General features: G+C 40.6%; 1 protein-coding gene and 1 pseudogene across 5 annotated transcripts in view; both read right to left on the bottom strand.

The window, feature by feature from the left end:
* Positions 1-1,170: 1,170 nt before the first annotated feature.
* On the bottom strand, positions 1,171-1,255 carry LOC118000408 (annotated as a pseudogene).
* A 1,159-nt stretch (positions 1,256-2,414) lies between these two features.
* The window catches only part of GABPB2 (GA binding protein transcription factor subunit beta 2), a 28,946-nt gene continuing 8,068 nt past the window's right edge, over positions 2,415-23,292 (bottom strand). For 2 of the 5 annotated variants that reach the window (XM_034989970.1, XM_034989969.1), the window contains exons 5-9: positions 19,701-19,839; positions 13,339-13,455; positions 10,892-11,077; positions 5,129-5,256; positions 2,415-4,981 (exon numbers count right to left, since the gene is read on the bottom strand). In XM_034989970.1, the coding sequence (XP_034845861.1) occupies positions 4,682-4,981; positions 5,129-5,256; positions 10,892-11,077; positions 13,339-13,455; positions 19,701-19,839 (870 nt within the window). In that variant the 3' untranslated portion in view covers positions 2,415-4,681. The remainder of the gene's footprint in view (positions 4,982-5,128; positions 5,257-10,891; positions 11,078-13,338; positions 13,456-19,700; positions 19,840-23,292) is intronic. The other 3 variants (XM_034989972.1, XM_034989971.1, XM_034989973.1) reach the window with 2 other exon arrangements.

Genomic DNA, 23,292 nt, shown 5'->3' with positions numbered 1-23,292 from the left:
TCAGGAGGACAGGCCACAGGACAAAGCCAGAGAAGGGAGCTGCAGTCATTATTTTTAGTCAAGCAAGATGCCTGAAACCAACTAGGAAGCACAGGATATAGGGTATGACCTAGATTAATTCTCAGAAACAAACCACTTCAGAATAAACAGAAAATGCATGTAATAGGGAAGGAGGGGAGTGGAAAGAGGAAAGACAAGGCCCATAGATTAGAAATGACCAACTAATTAAGTTCTAGTGCCTGGGAAAGACTCAGTGAGATAAAAACAATGGGGTCACAGAAGCAGAAGTAGTTTAGAGGGGAAAGGGCGGGGGGGGGGGGCGCGGGGAGAGATAGGGAATCACAATTTCCTGCCATTAACCAGCCAAATTGCTACTGTAGAGTCTAGGAATGTCACCCCACCCACTAATCCTAGAGAGGCTCCAAAAAAAAAAAAAAAAAGGCAGCAACAGAGGCTCAAAGCTACTTAATTCAAATTCATCCTTCTTACTTCTGCTCTCTTATTAAATATATTGGCATAGGAAACAGAGTACCAACTCCGAAAATATTCATCACATAAAATGGAGATAGGTAAGAGCCCTGAACAGTATATAGGTGGTGCTCACATATTCCATTCTAAAGCTCCTTTTCTGGCCATACAGAGATGTCTGCACAAGGAGGCCATTCTCCAGTAAATCTGGATAAAAACCGATTTCTACTCAATACCCAACTTTTGGGAAGAGTTCACTATATGCCTGAAATTTTCTAGCTCTGGAGGTCCATAATGATGTTTGTTAGCAGAGAGCCACACAAACTTTCTCAAAACGATCATTTCTCAAAAAGGTGAGATTTCTAACCTGGGAAAACAGATGTACAGAATGCCTGCTCCTTGTGCCGTGATCCCTTTATCTAAGGTTTCTTTCCTGTTCTGAGGTGTAAGAGAAAACCGCTGCCTAGAGGAGTGCATAGGAGGCGTGCTCTGAGAAAGGCAGCTCCGGCTTTACCCCTGACACTGCTCTGAACCATTTAGCTCCCATGGTGTCATCACGCCACATGCTAAACAAATCTCTGTAAAGCCACATACTGGTTCTCCCTGGGGTTTACACCAGTTAGAAGCACACCTCTCAGAGAAGGGCCAAAATAAAGCTTTTTCTTCCTCAGCCCCTTTAGTGAAGCCACAGAAGCCCTCTTTAACGTGTTAAATGAAATGAAAATATTTCCAGGTTATGCCAGGTACTTTACTACACTTGATCTTAGCCAAAAGGCCGAGAAGCGATACCAGGTACTTTAGAGCTGAACCTTAAATAAACAAAAAGTGGGAAAATCCGTATGTATTTATAAATGTACACACCAATATGCACCCAGCAAATGGCTATTAGAAGTGCCCTGGTCATGCAATACCGAACTTTGACTGTAGAGCCTTCTGGTAAATTCATTTCTTTTACATCAATATAAAGAAAGAAAGTACTTTTGTATGCCATAGATTTCTAACATTACTGAGCAGACACAAAAATTTTAATAATGCAATGGTAAGGCTGAAGAAGGGGGAAAGCCAAAGCCAAAAATACACATGGATCTGACAGAGAAAAAGAACATCTTTTAAGGCACTGAGTTCAAAACAGAAAACCTAAAGTCAAGTTCTCCCATATCTCCATTAAAAAACCTCAACTCTGCCATTACAATTAAAAGATCCCATAGAGGTAGTGATAGGAAGGGAACTGTACATTTTATATTTATAAGTAATTTCCCTGAAGCTAAGAACAAGAACAGAAATATTAGGACTTCTTTCTTTCTCTTTTTTCGGGGAAGGCTTAAGACCTAAAATTCATAAATTAATACTGATATTGTTAAAGCAGCTTTATTTTAAAGTAGGCAATCATCCTAGGTTCCAGGTTTCTCCTGCTTAAGTACCAATTCTGAACCACCTGTCTGTTATTTGATTCTCTGTAATTCAATCTCGCCAATAAACCAGTTGGGATCCATCAACCCAGAAGATCTAGCAACATTTTCCCAACTTCCATTGCTGATCCTGAAAGATGCAAAATCATAAAATGGTATTGCCATTAATGCATTTAATATTTCTGACTACTTCAAGGAATCCTGACCTGCCATTTTCTCGATGGCAATACAACTGGGGTTCAGGGGCGCCTGGGTGGCTCAGTTGTTAGGCGTTTGCCTTCGGCTCGGGTCACGATCCCAGGGTCCTGGGATCGAGCCCCTCATCGGGCTCCCTGCTCGGCGGGAAGCCTGCTTCTCCCTCTCCCACTGCCCCTGCTTGTGTTCCCTCTCTCGCTGTCTCTCTCTGTCAAAAAATTAAAAAATAAAAAAATTTTTTAAAAATAAAAAAACAACTGGGGATCAAATCCTATTTCCCTTCTCTGGGATGCTAAAAGGTATTTCAAGTAAATAACAACAAATACCTTTTTGCTACTCTTCCCTTTCCAGACATTTCTCTTTTCTCTTTCCCTAACCCAACTCCCTATCTCAGAGACTCCATCATCAAAAATGACTTGGACTGTATTAGAGATTTTTCTAGGTGAGAATGACAGCCTCCTACAGAAAGAGAATGATAATAATTTCTGAACAGTTCCCCAAAACAGTAGGGACTCTGTATGCTCAGCAGGGAGTGCTGGATGGCAACTCCTGCCCCTAGTCAGAAGCTACCCCAGAGAGAGAGGTGGCTGGGCCTGGATATCCTCTGCAGAGTTAACCTCCACCCCCTTAACAGGCAAGGGGGGAAAAAAAAGGAATTAAAGTCAATATATACACAAAGAACATAAACCAAACATATCTAAAATGACACTTGGTCCCTCTATCTCTATAGTTAAGCTAAGGCTCTGAAATGGCACACAATAGCAGCTTATTGTTAGCACCTGGTTCACAAAGGGACTCAGAAAAAAGAAAAACATTGCAAGCTGAAAAAGGACAATTTGACAGCAGATGGCACAATTTCACCCTAGACCTTACCTAGGCTTCTCGTCATCCCCCCAAACCAAGAGTAATCTCTCAAGTCTATGGAGAAAACCTAGTTAAGGTGGCCAACAGCCAAGATTAATTTCAAACTGGTATTTTTGCTTGTAAGCCTCTAATAACAAATTTGTTTGTCAAATTTGGTTTGGCGAGTTGTTTTAGGTCTATTTTGAGCCCCACATGATTCTGCACCTCTGGAAAACTGCAGCAAATTACTTCGCTAATCAAGGTAAATAGAACCATGTTAAGTTTTATTCCAAATTAAAAATGTATGTTTTCCCCATGATCGCTAATTAAGAAAACCGTATTCTAAACAGTCATTCAAATGTTTACTTGGCACATCCTCTGGTTTCTTCTTCTAATTTACAATAAAGCAAGCAAGCAGGTCTAGAAAGATGGGGGCCCAATTTCAAAGACAGTAACTTCTGTAATGTAACCTCTCCACAACCTCTCTCTCTCTCCATCCATATCCCCTTTCTTTTAAAAAAACTCCAAACTGGTGCACAAAGAAAACCCAGCAACAAAACACTTTCCAGAAGTGTCTAGGCAAAGGGAGCAGGCATAGTGGTAGGGAAGGAAGTCGAGCAGATGAAGTCACTGAGCCAGAATTTTTGGTTCCTTACTTTATGGCACTTCTAGTTTTTCACTCCCTTTGCCAACACACACTGAGCACAAAAGCTCTGCACAAAACCCAACCTTAAGGAAACTGAACCATTTGCTCATCCCAAGTCAAATGGAAACAAAACTCCACCAACACCCTCAGGACTCACCCCTCCCCCGACTTCTTTTTTTGCAATGAAGAGGGTACCATGTAAGCTCCACAGAAAGGCACACTTAGAAAACTCAACAAAATTTTATAAAATTAAAAAGTTGTTATTAAAGCTTGATATTATAGAAATAAATGTTTGGAAGCAAGTTGTTCTAGCAACAGACTATCCTCCTGATTTCAATTTTATAAAATCGAGCCAGAGCAAAGTTTGTATCTCGAGACCAGATTGTTTCATAACCTCACAAGCCTCTTTCTGGCCACTTTCCAGCATTGTGGAAGCACAGCCTGGAGGATTTTGGATTTACATACACTTCTCCCACATAAACAAGTTTTCTTTCCTTTCCAGTTTTTAAATATTCCACTTCAGTTTCTTAAACTGGCATCTGACTTATGGACACATAATGGATGCAGAGTTAGGCAACTATCAATTTCTTTTCAGTGAAATTAATTCAGGATAGAGGGGAATGCCTGCTCCTTTGCAAGTGGAATGTATTTCTTTCTCTTCCCAAAAGCTTGCTTCTAATCCACCTCCCAGTTAGTTTTCTTCTCTACCAGGTACACGTCATAAATCTAAGGCAAATTTTAAGGTCACTTGACGGTACACTTATTAAAGGCTCTGTGTGTCTCTACTAGGAGTGTTATCTTAAAATCTTCTGATACAAAGTCAGTTATTTAAAACACAATCAACCCACAATATCCAGCATTCTTTTACCTCTAAGCTTAAAGCAATGATGTGAGCTAAGAAATTTGGTCCTTGTTCTTTTGGTCCCTCAAAAGAAGTATTCCCTAAATTTGGCTTTGAATTTTCCAGTTGCATAGCAAGCCTTCCTGAGCCCAAGCACTGTACCCTGCTATAGTTTTCTTCTTAAGGACATTCTTAATTTTTATACAATGTCCTGTCCTCTGTATTTTCTTTTAAAAAGAGGAAAAAGATGGACACAGTACAAGTTGTGGCCCTTGCACATTAAGATGAAACAGTTTCCAAGGAAACTCCAGGATGAGGCTCCATGGTCCCTCCTGCCCCAGTCACTTCTGTGTCTCTCTCTTCCATCTCCCCCTCTGTAACTACTACAGCATCTACCTCCGCCACCTCTTCAACCATGGTGAAATCAACTCCATTGGGCTGTTGTCGGGCCATGGCCTCTAGCTTGAGGCGGTACTGTTCTGCCTCCTGTTCTTTCTTTAGGAGCTGGTGTCGGTATTCCTGAGCTCTTCGATTGGCCTCCTGGAGCTGCTGCTGGAGCAGCTCTCTTTCAGTGCCCTCCTGTAAAGGTAAACCATGTCACCACCAGGTAAGAATTCCTCATCCCAGATTCTCCAGAGAGCAGACAAAAACATAAAGAAGGGTTCAGACCTTAAAAGTTTTGGCTTTTGATTCTTTCTCTTCTCTCTACTGCTCTAAAAACATTACCTTGCTCTCCTCCACACTGTTTGTCATCTCTTCTATTCTTGGTTTTTTAGTCAGAGGCAACTTCTCTGCTTCTTCCTCTTCTTCAATTACAGTTTCCTCTGCAACCTGACCAGCAGGTACAGTTAGAACTACAAGCCAAAGGACACCAATTGGAGGTGATGAATACATAGTAAAACAAAGAGGTTTTGTCTGCTTTATTATTTTTTTTTTAAGATTTTATTTTTATGTAACCTCTACACCCAATGTGGAGCTCGAACTTACTACTCCCAGATCAAGAATCGCAAGCTCTACCGACTGAGCCAGCCAGGTACCCCTGCTTACTTTAAATTACAAAATAAACTGAAATACATTAGCTGAAATCTTATTATTCATAATCTCTTTGGATTTTAGAATCAACAGGTAAAGCATGGCCCTACAGAGAGAAACAGAAAAGATTAGAGTATCAGATTTGGAAGGCATGCAGTTAACACACAGGTCTGAGGCTCTTATATACAAATGACTAACTCGGAGGGCACCTGGGTGGCTTAGTCGGTTAACTGTCTGCCTTTGGCTCAGGTCATGATCCCAGGGTCCTAGGATTGAGCCCCATATTGGGCTCCCTGCTCAGCGGGGAGTCTGCTTCTCCCTCTCTCTCTGCCACTCCCCCTGCTTGTGCTCTCTCACTCTCTCAAATAAATAAAATCTTTAAAAAAAAAAAAAAAAAAGATGTCTAACTCTAGGGGCACCTGGGTAGCGCAGTTGGTTAAGCGCCCAACTCTTGATTTCAGCTCAGGTCATGATCTTAGGGTGGTGAGATCCAGCCCTGCACTGGGTTCCTCACGAAGTGTGGAGGTTGCTTAAGTTTCTCCCTCTCCCTCTGCCCACCCCCACCCCCACTTGCACACACGCTCACTCTCTCTTTCTCTCTCTAAAATAAAGAAATCTAACTCTAGGTTAAAAGCTATGGCCAATAAGCTTACAATTCCTTGGGGGTAACTTGTCTAATGAAGGCCTAATGTCTTTACATAAGATTATTTTTTTAGTATATGTGCTGCCAAAGCAAGCACTTTACATAAGATTTTAGAGAAACTTCCCATGAAAGCAGTTTGCCATTCACTATATCCAATTTAATTATTTCTCTTTTGTAGACAAATAAGAAAAGGGTCAACAAACACATCAATGCACTGCACATCTATCAGAATGGCTAAAATTAAAAAAAAAATAGTGATAACACCAGATGCTGACATGGACATGGCAAAACTGGATTATTCATAAATTGCTAGTGGGAATGTAAAATGGTACAGTCACTCTAGGAAATAGTTTGGCAGGTGCTCTGCCAAACTATTTACAAAATTAGACATGTTTACAAAACTAAACATGTACTTAGCATGCAACCCAGCAATTGCACCTTGGGCATTTATCCCAGAGAACTGAAAATTTATGTTCCCACAAAACATGTACATTATTGGTCATAACAGCTTCATTCATAGATAGCCAAAAACGAGAAACAACTTAAATGTCCTTCAAGGAATGGTTAAACAAACTGTGGTAATCCATACCATGGATACTATTCAGCAATAAAAAGGAATGAACTATTGATAAAAACAAAAACTCAGATTTTCAGGGAATTATGCAAGAGAAGAAAAGCCAAGCTCAAAAGGTTCCATTTACATGATTCCATTTATATAATATTCTTGAAATGACAAAAGTATAGAGGTAGAAAACAAGTAAGTTAGTGGTTGCCAGGGGCCAGGAATGGGGTGGGAAAGGAGGTAGCTGTGGATATAAAAGTGGCATAAGGGATCCGTGTGATGGAACTGTTCTCTCTCTTTTTTTAGAGAGAGAGTGAGCGACAGAGAGCATGAGCACGTGCGAGCAGGGGGTAGGCGGGGAGGCAAGTGCACCAGAGAGGGAGAGAATCTCAAGCAGACTCCACACTCTATGGAGCCCACATGGGGCTTGATTTCACCATCCTAATATCATAACTTGAACCGAATCCAAGAGTTGGATACTTAACCAATTGAGCCACCCAGGTGCCCTGGAACTGTTCTTTGTCTTGACTGTGGTAGTGCTCACACAAATCTACACTTGTATTACACTGCATAGAACTAAGTGCACACACAAACACATAAATGAATGCATATAAAACTGGAAAAATCTCAATAAGGTTGGTGAATTGTATCAATGTCAATTTCCTGTCTGTGATATTGTATTACTGCAAAATGTTACCAATGGGGGAAACTGGGTGATAGGTACACTGGATCTCTCTGTATTATTTCTCACAACTGTACACACTGGGGCACCTGGGTGGCTCAGTCAGTTAAGTGTCTGACTCTTAATCTCAGCTCAGGTCTTGATCTCAGGTCGTGAGTTCAAGCCCCGCACTGGGCTCCACGCTGGACATGGAGCCTACTTAAAAAAACAAACTATACACATGGCTATAATGACCACAAAATAAAAAAGTTTAAAATTCTATTTAGGTTTTAGGGTACATTACGATTTTTGTTTAAAACAGAAAATTTACATAGTTATTTGGTTTGGTTGATTTAAAAATTAACTTGTATTCCTTGGGTACTCATCAATTGATGGCAATAGAAAACAGCTTAGATACCTGCTAAATGGAAAAGGCAGTTTAGTCAGGATTTTAAAACTTCCTGCAGATAATTCACAAAATCTCAGCTTTCCTTCTTTGTGCCTGGTTAAATACATTTCTAAAAAGTAGTGTAAAACCTCAAATATTTTTCCCCTCAAAACAACTCCATTCTCATTTATTTAACTCCATTATTAACAGTTTCTCACCTACCCAACGAAGCCCCAAAACTTTAAACCATATTCACAAAAACATCAATAGTTATTTCCAAATAAAACTAGTAAGATTTTATGATACCAAAACTTGGATTATATAGGTTTTTTTTTTTTAATGTTTTATTTATTTGACAGAGAGAGAGAGAGCGAGAGCACAAGAGCATGAGCAGGGAGAGTGGGAGAGGGAAGAAGCAGGCTCCCCACTGAGTAGGGAGCTCAATATGGGGCTCAATCCCAGGACCCTGGGATCATGACCTGAGCCGAAGGCAGAAGCTTAACGGACTGAGACACCCAGGTGCCCCAATTATACAGGTTTAATGCCTACTTTTTCTTTCTATGCTACAAAGATCCACCAATTTAAATAGTTTGAAAATTATAAAATCCCCATCATTATTCAGGCCAATCAAAATTTTGGTGATTCAAATGCAATAAACCAACCCTCCTCTTTCAAACTCCTATATATATATATATATATATATATATATATATATATATAATTTTTTTTTTAGACAGAGAGAAAGAGAGTGCAAGCAAAGTAGGAGGGGGGCAGAGGGAGCAGGAGAGAGAAACTTAAGCAGGCTCCATGCCCAGCATGGAGCTCAAGGAGGGGCTCAATCTCACCAACCTAAGATCATGACCTGAGCCAAAATCACGAGTCACTTAACCAACTGAGCCACCCAGGGGCCCCCAAACCACAGTATTTTTAAGGAATGAGGTTGTAATGATTAGTTTCTCTTAAAAAAAAAAATTACTGATATATTTCTTGAATAAGTAATACATTCATGTGGTTCAAAAATTAGAAGTTATGGGACACCTGAGTGGCTCTGTCAGTTGAGCGTCTGCCTTTGGCTCAGATCATGATCTTATGGTCCCAGAATAAAGCCCCGAGTCAGGCTCCCTGCTCAGAGCGGGGTCTGTTTCTCCCTTTCCCTCTGCCTCCTCCCCCTGCTCATGCTCTGTCTCTCTCTCTCTCTCTCTCTCAAATACATAAATAAAATCTTTAAAAATATATTAAAAGTTACAAAAGCATATGTAGTGAAAAGTCTCCCGTCCATCCCCAGCTACCCAGGTGCCTTCTCAAGAGGCAACCAATGTTGTTTTGTTTTTGTTTTAAAGATTTTATTTATTTTACAGAGACAGAGAGAGAGGAAGAGAGAGAGAGCACAAGCAGAGGGAGCGGGAGAGGGAGAAGGAGGCTTCCCACTGAGCAGGGAGCCTGATGTGGGACTTGATCCCAGGACCCTGGGATCATGACCTGAGCCGAAGGCAGACACTTAGCTGACTAAGCCACCCAGGTACCCCCCCACTTTTTTTTTTTTTAAAGATTTATTTATTCATTTGAGAGAGCGAGAATGAGAGAGAGTACATGAGAGGGGGCAGGGTCAGAGGGAGAAGTAGGCTCCTCGCCGAGCAGGGAGCCCGATGCGGGACTCGATCCAGGGACTCCAGGATCATGACCTGAGCCGAAGGCAGTTGCTTAACCAACTGAGCCCCCCAGGCGCCCACCCCCCACACTTTTTTAAAAAAGATTTCATTTATTTATTTGACAGAGAGAGAGAGCACAAGCAAGGAGGCAACCAATGTTATCAATGTTATTCTTGAATGTTCCTTCAGAGATGGTTTAAGTCTATGACTATATTAGCAAATATACATATATTTCCCCCTTTTTAAAAAATACAAATGTAGGGGCACCTGGGTGGGTCAGTCGTTAAGCGTCTACCTTTGGCTCAGGTCATGATCCAGGGTCCTGGAATCGAGGCCCACATCGGGCTCCCTGCTCTGTGGTAAGGCTGCTTCTCCCTCTCCTGCTCCCTCTGCTTGTTTTCCCTCTCTCCCTGTGTCTCTCTCTGTCAAATAAATAAATAAAATCTTTAAAAAAAAAATACAAATGTAGCATATTCTACACACTGTTCTGCATCTTACTCTTATCACTTAACAGTATGGTTTGGGGATGAGACCATGCTAGTATATAAGGCATTTCCTTATTGTTTTCAATAGCTGTGTAGTATTCCAATGTATGGGTGTACCATTTCTTTATCCAAGTTCCCTACTGACATAAACTTAGGTTCTTTTTATTTTTCACTTTTTATTGGAGTATAGTTGATCCACAATGTTACATTAGTTTCCCTGCTCACTGGGGAGCCTGCTTCTTCCTCTGCCCCTCCTCCCTGCTTGAGAGCACGTGCTCTCTCTCTCTCTCATAAATAAAATCTTAAAAAAAATACTGATAGATATTGCAATCAGTTCTTTAGAGGGTACATGAATTTACACTCTCAGCAGTGATTTTTTTTTTTTTTAGATTTTATTTTTAAATATTCTCTACGCCCAACGTGGGGCTGGAACTTACAACTCTGAGATCAAGAATCACAAGCTCTACTGACTGAGCCAGCCGGTGATTTATGAGTGCCTATTTCCCCACACCTTTGACAACACAGTGTTATAATGGTATCTCGGTGCAGAACTGACTTGCATTTCTCTTGCTATGTATGAAGTAGGTTGAATATATTTCCATATTTTTAAGATCCATCAGTATTTTCTGTAAACTACTGGTTCATACAATTTCCTCTTTTTTCTACCAGACTTTTGGCTTTTACTCACAAATTTAAATATATTAGGGAAATTAGGCTTTGCCAGCCTAGTATCCGTTTCTTTTTTTCTTGGAGCCAATCTGGCATCTGTCATTCTTTTAGTCCCACTAGTTACTTCAATGCCTCATTTTTAGAGGAATATGGAGTGTCTAACATATCTTTTCTTTTTTTTTTTTTAAGATTTTATTTATTTATGTGAGAGAGAGCATGAGAGGGGAGAGGGTCAGAGGGAGAAGCAGACTCTCCACTGAGTGGGGAGCCCGATGTGGGATTCGATCCTCGCACTCCAGGATCATGACCTGAGCTGAAGGCAGTCACTTAACCAACTGAGCCACCCAGGCGCCCTCTAACATATCTTTTCATAAACACTTCTCTGAATGGGATAACTCACCTTGCTGTCCATCTTGCATAGTTACAATAAATGGCTGGCCAATGCTTCCAGTAGGGATTGCAGTTTGGATATTACCCAGAGGGACTCCATCAGTCACTATGGTGATGACCCTCTGGCCTCCGCTCCCCACCACTTGCTGGATTGATGAGTCAACAGAATTTCCCTCTATGATTTCCTCTGAATTAGCTAGAGATGACAAAAATGAATTTGAAATTTCAGCGTTTTATTTTTTATTTTTTATTTTATTTTTATTTTTTATTTTTTTTAAAGATTTTATTTATTTATTTGACAGAGAAAGACACAGCGAGAGAGGGAACACAAACGGGGAGTGGGAGAGGGAGAAGCAGACTCCCTGCTGAGCAGGGAGCCCGATGCGGGACTCGATCCTGGGACTCCAGGATCATGACCTGAGCTGAAGGCAGTCGCTTAACCAACTGAGCCACCCAGGCGCCCCGAAATTTCAGCGTTTTAAAAAATAGGAGTATAACAATTTCAGCCTCCTTGAAATTGATTATATCAGGGACAGGAAAACTTGAAAAAAGAAGTTAGGTTTAAGTTTCTAAAGCAAGCTCTAGTGAACAATGCTAAGTCGGAAGAGAAAATAAAATAGTGAATGCAATAGAACAGTATTTTCTAAAATGTCTTCACTGAGATGTTAACAGCTTTCACTAAGAGTGGGTTCTATGCACAACTACACTTTCAAAATGCCAGTTTATATATGTTTAAATTGTTTGTTTGTTTGTTTTGTAAGAAGTATCAGAAACCCCAACAGACTAATGAGCACTGTGATTCTCCAATAGGGCATAAGATATGCTGAGCTTCCCCAGCATAGTTGATCTTGGAATTCTTTTTTCAAGAAGCATCTTGAAAGACTAAATCTATGGAGCTTAGAAAAATAATTGCAGAATAGATCTATTTCTATAAGAAAATGGAGGTATTTAATAGCGAATTAACAAAATAACATGTCAAGTAGACAAAGCATTGATGAAGTCAAATGGCACAATGGCAGACACAAATGGCAAGTGGCTTCTCCCATCTGACAAACAATAATATTAACAGCAACTAACACTGACTACTTACAATGTAACCAGGTACCCTTCTAAGAGCTTTATATATATTATGTTGAATCAAAATTTTCAGTTTGGTAATCAAAAAAGGGGGAGGAGGCGCCTGGCTGGCTCAGTCAGAAGAGCATGTGACTCTTGATCGTGGGGTCGTGATTCAAGCCCCACATTGGGTGTAGATATTACTTAAATAAATAAAACTTAAAAAAAAAAGATTTTCAGTTTGGTTAGTCAATATCCCCAACAATTATTAGGGAAAGAGTTCCTATTATTCCACTACAGAATTTCTCTATCTAAAGAGTCACAGGTAGAACTCTGTACTAAGTGGGATATGGACTATCCACATGAGACACATTCAGGTGGTTTAATGGAAATAGAGCATTCACATCTCTTAAAAACAAAGAAGAGTTAAATGTTATAGCTGAAAAGACCTCAAAAGATAATCTGATCCAACCATGCAACCTCAGCCAGAGGTGAAGAGACTGAGACCCAGAGAAGTTAAGTAATTTATCCAAAATCAAAAAGCAAATCAAAGTAACAAGCACGGGTTTAATATATTGCTTTTCCCTCTGCCATGCTGCTCACTCATACATGTTTGAGTAGAGATCTTTATGATTACTGCCAGTCGGAAAAACAGAATTGGAGGAATGTTCTCATCACCCAAATGTCAATGGCAGAAAGAAATCAGAACAATCTGCTTTCATTTATGATGGAGCAGACTGTCAGAAGGCTCCAGAAAGATTCCTAGATGACAATTTAGCCCTACCTATGACTATCTGCCCCTACTTATATGAAGCCCTGAGTCTTCTCCCCACAGGCTACCAGCTCTGGCTAAGTGACTTGAACCTTTTTTGTTCTGCATATCAGAAGGCCACTATATAGCATATATCTGCCCAACTCCATTGGAAATGCCAAAATATCATCTCCAGTGAAAGTAAAAGCAAGCCACCCTGAAGTACACATAATATGACAACGAGAGACATAGCAGTCCCACGTATTTTGATGCTTTAAATACAACACATCTAAGCTGCTATTTTGAATCAGTCTATGATAACATCAGTCAAAACATAACATAGAGTATTTCCCAAATAATCTGCTAGTAGAAGACTAAACATTTCAATCTGAAGCAACTGGAGTCAGGGCAAACAAATTTGAAACCGCAAAAATACGAAGAAATGACTAAGCCATTCTCTGATATTATTCAGCCATCTGATTATATTGCTTAGTGATTTTTCTTTCTGATGCTCAATGACTCTACATTCCTCTTTCCTAGATGTCTCTAATTAACCATAATTTTTTAATATTTCATGCAAATTAAATCTGCTGGAAATGTAAAAACAAAAGAAGAAATGGCGATTCACCCAGCAGATATCCCTTACCCACCTGCGGCTCTGTGGGAGTTGGACGAGGGGGCTGATGCCTCAGCAAGAGCTGCAAGGGTGGCCAGCACTGAGGTGGTGGAATTTGACAAGTGTGGTGCTGAGGAGGCATGGGGGTCACCTATTTTGGTAAAAAAGGTAAATGAGGTCTGGCAGACAGAATAAATGGAGATGAACTAAAAATGGCTTTTATTAAATCAACACCTCAGCTTTTCATTCTGATGTCCTTCCTCTTCCTCTCCAATACAAACTGGTATAAACCAATGATCATGGTGTTAACACTCTTGGTTTAGAAAGGTTTTCCTTTAAAGTGGATTAAGGTGGGGCGCCTGGGTGGCTCAGTTGGTTAAGCGACTGCCTTTGGCTCAGGTCATGATCCTGGAGTCCCAGGATCGAGTCCCGCATCGGGCTCCCTGCTCAGCGAGGAGCCTGCTTTGCCCTCTGACCCTATCCCCTCTCACGTGTTCTCTCTCATTCTCTCTCTCTCAAATAAATAAATAAAATCTTTAAAAAAAAAAAGTGGATTAAGGAAATATGCTTAGTACAGAGCCACTATATTCCCCACAGTTGCTCATTTTTTCGGCACTGACAGTGCTGAGCATTAGGAGCTAACAGACCAAGAGTGCCGCCTACTCCCTAGGCTGGCTGTACAGAGCTCTCCCTGGCAGCAGGCGGTAAGCACACAAAGCATGCTTTACCCTAAACTAGGTGGTGCTGAGGGAAGAGACCCCGCAGGCTCTACTTAACCGTACTGCATCTACCCATCAGCTAGACAGGTGGGAAGACTCGGAATGACCTCTAATGCAAGAACAGTTAAAAACCAGACATTTAGTTTATTGAACATCAAAGAGTAGTACAACTGATTCATGCTAAAAATAATTACCTACTTTAGTTTTGTCATGATGTGCTTTTTTATAACCTTTTCTTCTTGTATCTGTGTGCTATTCTTACAGCTAAGTTCCAGGAGGAAAGTACATTAGATCTGGCAACAGGCATGCCTAACTTTATGAACCAAAAGTATTACTTGACAGTTTTGCATAAATTTAACTTTTATAAAATGAATTGCATTTCCCTATGTCTTTCATTATAATTTCAAAGATACTTTTGTGCCAGTTGTGAATTTATTGCCTCTCAGCTCCAAATCTACTCTTCTTTGCCTTGCCTTGTCACACTGAAGCTGGACCCTATCAATATTTCTTGACAGCATGAAATTAAGTTTTGTCATACAGAAGTAGTGGCTGCTCCCTATATTGGTTATTCCTGTATTCTTTTTTTTTTTTTTTTTTATTCATTTGAGACAGAGAGATACAGAAAGAGAGAGAGAGCATGAGCAGGAGGAGGTGCAGAGGTAGAGGGAGAAGCAGGCTCTCCGCTGAGCAGGGAGCCCGATGCGGGACTCGATCCCAGGATCCTGGGATCATGACCTGAGCTGAAGGCAGAGGCTTAACCATCTGAGCCACCCAGGCGCCCGGTTATTCCTGTATTCTTTAGGGTTCTCCTCACCTCTTAATCTACTATTACTAATAATTTTTTTATAAATTGTACATGTATGTTTAGGTATCTTAGAAATTATACATATTATATATTATAATAAAATTATACAAATCACCATGTAGTTTTGTCTCCGGACTGGACTCTGAGTGATACACTTACCTTCTTTTTAAATGTACTCTTAATTTTTTTTTTAAGATTCTATTTTTTTAAGAAAGCCCTACACCTAATGTGGGGCTCAAACTCACAACCCGAATATCGAGAGTTGCACGCTTCACTGACTGAGCCAGCCAGGCGCCCCTCTTAATTTTTTTTAAAGATTTACTTATTTATTTGAGAGAGAGAGCGTGTGCGCATGTGAGGGACAGAGGGAGAAAGAGAATCTCAAGCAGACTCCACACTGAGCACGAGCCTGATGTGGGGCTTGATCCCACAATCCATGAGATCATGACCTGAGCCAAAACCAGGAGCCGGATGCTTAACCAATTGAGCCGCCCAGGTGCCCCTTAATTTTTTTAAAGATTTTATTTTTAAGGTTTTTATATTTAAGATATATTTTTAAGATTATATTTTAATCTCTACACCCTATGTGGGGCTTGAACTTACAACCCCAAGATCAAGAGTTGCATGCTTTACTGACTAAGCCAGGTAGGTGCCCCAATGTACTCTCAATTTTTGTTTTCCCACTAACTATGCTTAAAGATTCTTTGCAGCCTTTTGTCTATCAAAAAGCCAGTTATCTGTAAAATACTTAAAAATACTTAAGGAAATTCCTTTTAACACTTCTTATAATAAATCCATCCAAAGAGCAAAGAATTCTTTTCTGATATGATTAATGTAGGTAATTTAACTGGTTTATAAATTTAAATTTCAAAAAGTAGATTACTTGTATAGTACTCCTAATAGCTACAAACTATCTTCTTTTAAGTTTATTATTATTTTTTCAGTAATCTCTACACCCAATGTGGGGTGTGAACTCACAACCCTGAAATCAAAAGTTGTATGCTCTACAGTCTGAGCCAGCCAGGTGCCCCAACTACAAATGATCTTAATCCAGCTTCTGGATGATAGTGGCAGTGGGGGATTACAGTGGAGATAGTGATGATAACTCTGTTTTATTCTAATTTTCTCATAAAATACTCAGGGAACCAAACAGTCTGAGTGGAACACAGTGCCTGACCTCCAGAAATAAATCTATGTCTATCCAATGACTTCATGCAGAGCAAGATCCAGCTATAGCCTATTCCCCGTTTCTACTAAATTCATGCTTTTCCCATCACTTAGCTTATCATCCCATCACTTAGCATATCAACACTGACATAAGAACTCACAAATGAAACAAAAAAGGAACAAGCAATTTTTATATATATTTTTATATAGATCACTCAAGTAGGTTGGAATATATATGACAATAACTCACTAGCAATCAAAAAACAAGATTGTTATTATTTTACCACAGTTAAAACACACACACACACACATACACACACACAAACATACACAACAGGGCTGTTATAATTAAAGTTCAAGTAGGCCAAACATCAGGTAGGTCACTCAGTTAAAGTAGAATAGCTAGGTAAAACTGCCTTTTAAGAAAGCATCGTATACTTTTTAGCACATAATGATACCAAGCTAAGGGTATTCTCCCTTTGATTTAGATATAATGACTCACCCAACTTCCCCGTAACAGCAAAATGAAAAAAGAACATTTGTGAAAAATTGGGTTTAATATTCTGACATACACAGTTGAAACTGAAAAGAGATGATACAAATTACCTCTTTAGACTTATCCCAGTGAATTTTAGGAAAATTAGGTACTTTATTGTTAAACAATATTAATTGCTTCCTTCTCCTCAATATAAGACCCAACACCAAATAAAGTAAAATACGCATGGATGCTGTTGTTTTAAAATGGCATTATCAGGGATGACTCTTGCTAGCTATTCAGAATGTGGCTTAAACTCTTCATACCAGGATTTAGGGGAGTGTGCTATGGCAGGCTAGGCAATCTCAGTGAGTTGGTGAAAAACTAAGTAACTTGCCCAGGTCACACAGGTAGTAAATGTCAGAGCCCAGATTAGAACTCAATTCATTAGATTCCACAAAGCCTGTACTCTTTATGAACCAATACAAAGCTATTTATATTTGACTTTGGAGCGCATCTTATGATCCTACAGAAATAGGAAATTCATCTCCATAACTCTTTTTTGCCCTGATTAATGTTTAATTTAGTCTGCCTTTCTGAACCACTGCAGTTTGATGGTAGCACTGATGATCAGTGATATCTTTAGTCACAAATGGAAAACTGAAAGCAAACTTTATAATACGAATTTTGTTATCAAAAATATCCATCAAAATGATAATCCTAGGATACTTTCAGTTAATTCTTAAAAATATTACTGGATGGATGGGCACCTGGGTGGCTCAGTGGTTGAGCGACTGCCTTCGGCTCAGGTCATGATCCTGGAGTCCCGCATCGGGCTCCCTGCTCGGCAGGGAGTCTGCTTCGTCCTCTGACCCTATCCCCTCTCATGTGTTCTCTCTCTCTCAAATAAATAAATAAATAAATAAATCTTTAAAAAAATATTACTGGATGGGGGCGCCTCAGTGACTCAGATAGTTTGGCGTCTGCCTTTGGCTCAGGTCATGATCCCAGGGGCCTGGGATCCAGCCCCGTGTTGGGCTCCCTGCTCAGCGGGGAGCCTGCTTCTCCCTCTCCCTCTGCCATTCCCCCTCCTTGTGGTCTTTGGCTCTTTCGCTCTCTCTCTGTCAAATAAATAAGTAAAATCTTAAAAAACATTTTTTAAAAAATTACTGGATGATGGGGGAAAAAGAGGGGTGGCTTAGTCAGTTAAGCGTCCGACTCTTGATTTTGGCTCAGGTCATGTTGTCAGGGTGCTGAGATCAAGCCCCACATCCGGCTCTACACTTGGCATGGAGCCTGCTTGGGATTTTCTCTCTCCCTCTCCCTCTGCCCCTCCTCTCCCCACCTTGCACATGCATCTGCACACATTCTCTCTCTTAAAAAAAAAAAAAAAAAAAAAATTGGGTAATGGGAAAAAAGCAGCCACCCACCCACCGTTCAGGAGAAGAAAATCCTTTAACCCAGTTAAATAAGACAACCTGAATTTGTCTTATAACTTTTCTCCTTTCTTTTATCTGCACTGGTTATCTCCCCTGAAGGGAGAGGTAGGTAGAACAGTTTCATGGGTAAGACGACACTGGAGAGATCAGCCCTATTATGTGGTGATTTGGCAATCTTAATTTGTAGTTGGCAACATACGGAAGAGAGAAACAATAGGTTTGCCAAAAGCAACATGACAAACATGATATAGGCCCATGGGAACCAAGGCTAAGAAACTGTATCCTAAATGTCTTCAACTTTGCTTATCATTTCAGATCAGGGTCTGAAGAATTTGAATAGTTAGATTACCAACTCCAGCTCCTTTTACATGTTTGTGAACATATAACTTTACTGGCTTCTAAAGACTTTTGGATTATAAAGGTACTTGTTCTAATCACTGTGGCCTGAACCACAACAAATCCAAAAGTCTGTGAATGTTCTGATTACGTGTATTTATTATTGTATATTTAACCTAAACTTTTTGAATTATCAAGCTGAAAGCAAAGCACAGTGATTTTTAAATGATAGTTGATGGCCTATAAAATGAAGGTCATTACTGCCCCCTTGAGGGCATAACAGAATAAACTTTCATTGAGGAGTTATATTTTCATTTAATACTAGCTATTACTGAAGTCCTGCTAGAAAATGGAAATACAAAGTCTCATAACCTCATAAAGTAGGTATTGTTATATCACAATTTTGTAAATAAGTAAAGAAGGCTTAGAGAAGTAAGAGTTTTCCCAAGGTCAAGCATGTAGTCAATTAATAAATCAGTATTTGAATGCAGTACTGAATGTAAAATTTTATGTATATTTTATCTGCTCTATTTTGCCACACTGCCCCTCAATAATAACACTTCACTCAAGATCTTTCTTTGATATTATACAAACTTAACTAGGAACACAGTGTCTTTTTTTTTTTTAAGATTTTATTTATTTACTTGAGAGAGAGACACAGCGAGAGAGGAAACACAAGCAGGGGGAGTGGGAGAAGGAGAAGCAGGCTCCCTGCGGAGCAGGGAGCTGGATTCGGGGCTCGATCCCAGGACCCTGGGATCATGACCTGAGCAGAAGGCAGACACTTAACGACTGAGCCACCCAGGCGCCCCACAGTGTCTTATTTTTAAGTGAAAGTCAGAAAAAGAAATTGAGTCAGTTGGAAAATTTATTTAAATGAGGACACAGATTCCCTCATTGTAAAACAAATACTTGTAAAGAAATGTTGAAAATAGCCCAATTTGCTCCTTTTGCAATAGATGTTTTTGTTAAAAACATACAGATCTCAAAATGTGCTTTTCTCTATTTTGTTGTTACTTATGTTCCCAAGAACAAATCAAAGCTCTTACACTTTATTCAAATAATCACATGTACCTCTTTTGTATCCGCACTCCAACACCCATTTACATTTATTCTGGTTTGTCACTGTTTTAGACTATGAACATTTAACTATTTTCCTTAGTGGTACCATATTGAAGCACCCTTATGTTTTCATTTTGCGGTCACATACAGATTAATCTGTAAAATATTTTACTTTTAATACCGTAAGCACTCATATGTAATCCTTGTGTATGATCTCCCCTTCCCCCAGGAAGAATAAATGCATTGGCTTTAAAATCTATTATAAATCTTCTATTTGGAGAATATTTTAATAAATGAGTGGGTATCAGACAGGGTATGAATTCATCTCACAGGAAAAACTGGGGTCCTGTTCATTTTAAGTCTAAAATAAATGCCACGTTATCAGATTATTACCTGAGGTTGTTTTGGTGTTGGCTGAAGAAACAAGGCTAGCAAGGTTGACAACTTCTCCAGATGTGAAGATGAATGGGGCAGCCACAGTCACAGGGTTGGCTCTCTCGGGATTAGCATTCACCTGATTCTGCATTGCTTCCTACAAAACAAGGCAGCATATTTCAAAGTCAGAACTCGTTAGCCTTAGTTATACAGTTCTTGAACAGCCACCCCACCCCAGTGCTCTGTGGAACAGAACAAGGTGTGGCACACCATGTCCCAGGGAGCTCAGAGTTCTCAGTAAGACTACTGCTTTTCTTTTTTGTTTTGTTTGTTTATTTTCCAGACCAGGGCAACAAAGATGTTAGGTTGCTTTCCCAAGTTTTTTTTTTTTTTTTTTAAGATTTTATTTATTTATTCAACAGAGAGACACAGCGAGAGAGGGAACACAAGCAGGGGGAGTGGGAGAGGGAGAAGCAGGCTTCCCACTGAGCAGAGAGCCCGATGAGGGGCTCGATCCCAGGACCCTGGGATCATGACCTGAGCCCAAGGCAGACGCTTAACGACTGGGCCACCCAGGCGCCCCTGGAACTTGTTTTTTCCTATTTGGAAAATGAGGGAGTGGCCTAAGAAGTAATTTCCAGCATGAACATTCTATGATCAATTATATACAGGTGAATGTGCTAGCAGGAGATCTCTGCAGCAAATCTACAGAGAACAATATTCTCCAGAGTTTTGTCCAACTACTTGTTCCATTTTGCCACTGAAGAAATTCCTAAAAGAATATATAACGAACAAATAAATGAGTGCCAGATTATTTATTTATTTATTAAAAGATTTTTATTTATTTATTTGACAGAGAGAGACACAGCGAGAGAGGGAACACAAGCAGGGGGAGAGGGAGAAGCAGGCTTCCTGCGAAGCATGGAGCCCGATGCGGGGCTCGATCCCAGAACTCTGGGATCATGACCTGAGCCGAAGGCAGACGCTTAATGACTGACCCACCCAGGTGCCCCTCAGAAGCAGTTTTCTACAAACATGTTATCTACTTAAGAAGTCCAATTACAAAAGAGCTCTAAATAAGGAGTTGAAGGCTAAAGAAGACAACCAGTCTATATATAGAACCATCAGTCAAAAAAAACCCCTGAAAATGCAGAAATGGCTACCTATTTTTTTTTTAATGTTTTATTTATTTATTCATGAGGGTCAGAGAGAGAGAGAGAGGCAGAGGCAGAGGGAGAAGCAGGCTCCCCGCCTAGCAGGGAGCCCGATGCGGGACTCGATCCCAGGACCCTGGGATCATGACCTGAGCCGAAGGCAGACGCTTAACCATCGAGCCACTCAGGCGCCCTGGCTACCTATTTTTTACATATAATTATCCGTTTTACTAAGAGCTTCAGTTGAAACAGATTATCCATTTTCTGGTTACTGTTAAATTCTTCTTGAATCAGCCCCTTCTTCTATCCTCCACTATTTATTTCCTTAATTCAAGCCTTCACTGGCTCTTGCCTGGCCTAGTCAAAGTCACCATATGGTGATTTAGCATTAAGTGTCTTTTCTCTCCAGTCTGCATACCACAGTCCAATCAATCATCTTAACAAAAAAAAGGGGGGGGGGCACCTGGCTGGCTCAGTCGGTAGAGCATTGGACTCTTAATCTCAAGGTTATGAGTTCAAGCCCCATGTTGGGCATGAAGTCTACTTAAAAAAAAGAATCATCTCAATCTTGTATTTAAAAGCTTCTATTGGATCCCCGTTGCCCACCAAACAGTCCAAACTCCTTTGCACGCCATGTAACATGCCTACATTCAAAACCCAGACTTAATCATTAAGGCTTAGCTCCTGTCACTCCCAAACTCCACTTCCCCTGATCAATCTCTAGTCATAGAACTTACTCTTTCCTGAACATTCCATATCCTTTCACACCTCTATGTCACTGATTTGCTCTTTTTCTAGCTTAGAATATCATTTTCTTACTTCTCTGCTTACTTCTTCAAAATTCAGTTAAGATTCTACTATACTTTTTTTTTCTTAAGTAATCTCTAGGGGCGCCTGGGTGGTTCAGTCGGTTGGGCATCTGCCTTCAGCTCAGGTCATGATCCCAGGGTCCTGGGATCGAGCCCCACATTGCCCTGCTGAGCAGGGAGCCTGCTTCTCCCTCTCCCTCTGCCTGCCCCTCCCCCTGCTTGTGCTCACTCTCTCTCTGTCAAATAAATAAAAATTTTAAAAAATAAATAAATAAAATAAAATAATCTCTACACCCAATGTGGGCTCGAGCTCATGATCAAGAGTTGCATGCTCCTGGGGCGTCTGGGTGGCTCAGTCATTAGACGTCTGCCTTTGGCTCAGGTCGTGATCCCAGGGTCCTGGGATCGAGCCCCGCATTGGGCTCCCTGCTCCACGGGAGGCCTGCTTCTCCCTCTCCCACTCCCACTGCTTGTATTCCCTCTCTCGCTGTCTCTGTCTCTATCAAAAAACAGATAAAATCTTGGGGCGCCTGGGTGGCTCAGTCGTTAAGCGTCTGCCTTCGGCTCGGGTCATGATCCAAGGGTCCTGGGATCGAGCCCCGCATAGGGCTCCCTGCTCCGCAGGAAGCCTGCTTCTCCCTCTCCAACTCCCCCCCCGCCCCTTGTGTTCTCTCTCTCCCTGTGTCTCTCTCTGTCAAATAAATAAATAAAATCTTTAAAAAAAAAATAGATAAAATCTTAAAAAAAAAAAAAAAAGAGTTGCATGCTCCCCACTGGCACTCCTCTACATACACTTTTTTTTTTTTTTTAAAGATTTTATTTATTTATTTGACAGAGAGAGACAGTGAAAGAGGGAACACAGCAGGCAGAGCGGGAGAGGGAGAAGCAGGCTCCCCTCTGAGCAGAGAGCCCGATGCGGGGCTCGATCCCAGGACCCCGGGATCATGACCTGAGCCGAAGGCAGACGCTTAACGACTGAGCCACCCAGGCGCCCCTCCTCTACATACACTTTAATTTTTTCCTTAAGCATCATTCATTCTGCGATCCTATAACACATGATAAGTATCAAATTTATCAACGTAGTATTGTAATGTTTCATTTCTTGTCTTTACCTTCATCACACCGTAAACACTCTAAGGGCAGGGCCATGTCCTATTAATCTTTGTATCCCTCATCCTGTTATTCCCTGATGTACAAGTGCTGGCTTAAGAAATTAATGGGTGAAATTGTCACAGCTACTTTTTAACTCTGAGATGGCTTCCTTATGACTCAATATGCGTCAGAGGTATGTACTGCCTCATATCGGTTAATGTACATTCAGAAAACATAAAGGGACTTTTTAAAAAAAAGTTTACTAATTTAAGCAATCTCTAAGCCCAATGTGGGGCTTGAACCCATGACCCCGAGATCAAGAGCTGCATGCTCTACCAACTGAGCCAGTCAGACACCCCAGTGAGGCTTTTAATTTATTTTATTTTATTTTTATTTTTTTTAAAGATTTTATTTATTTATTTGAGAGGGAGAGAATGAGAGAGAGCACGAGAGGGAAGAGGGCAGAGGGCAGAGGGAGAAGCAGACCCCCTGCCGAGCAGGGAGCCCAATGCGGGACTCGATCCCGGGACTCCAGGATCATGACCTGAGCCGAAG

This window comes from Mirounga leonina, unplaced genomic scaffold (genome assembly GCF_011800145.1).
Source record: "Mirounga leonina isolate KUSES-001 unplaced genomic scaffold, KU_Mleo_1.0 Mir_493, whole genome shotgun sequence".
NCBI lineage: Eukaryota > Metazoa > Chordata > Mammalia > Carnivora > Phocidae > Mirounga > Mirounga leonina.
Note: the sequence above shows the minus strand (reverse complement) of the source record. Positions and strands in the feature narration are given on the sequence as shown.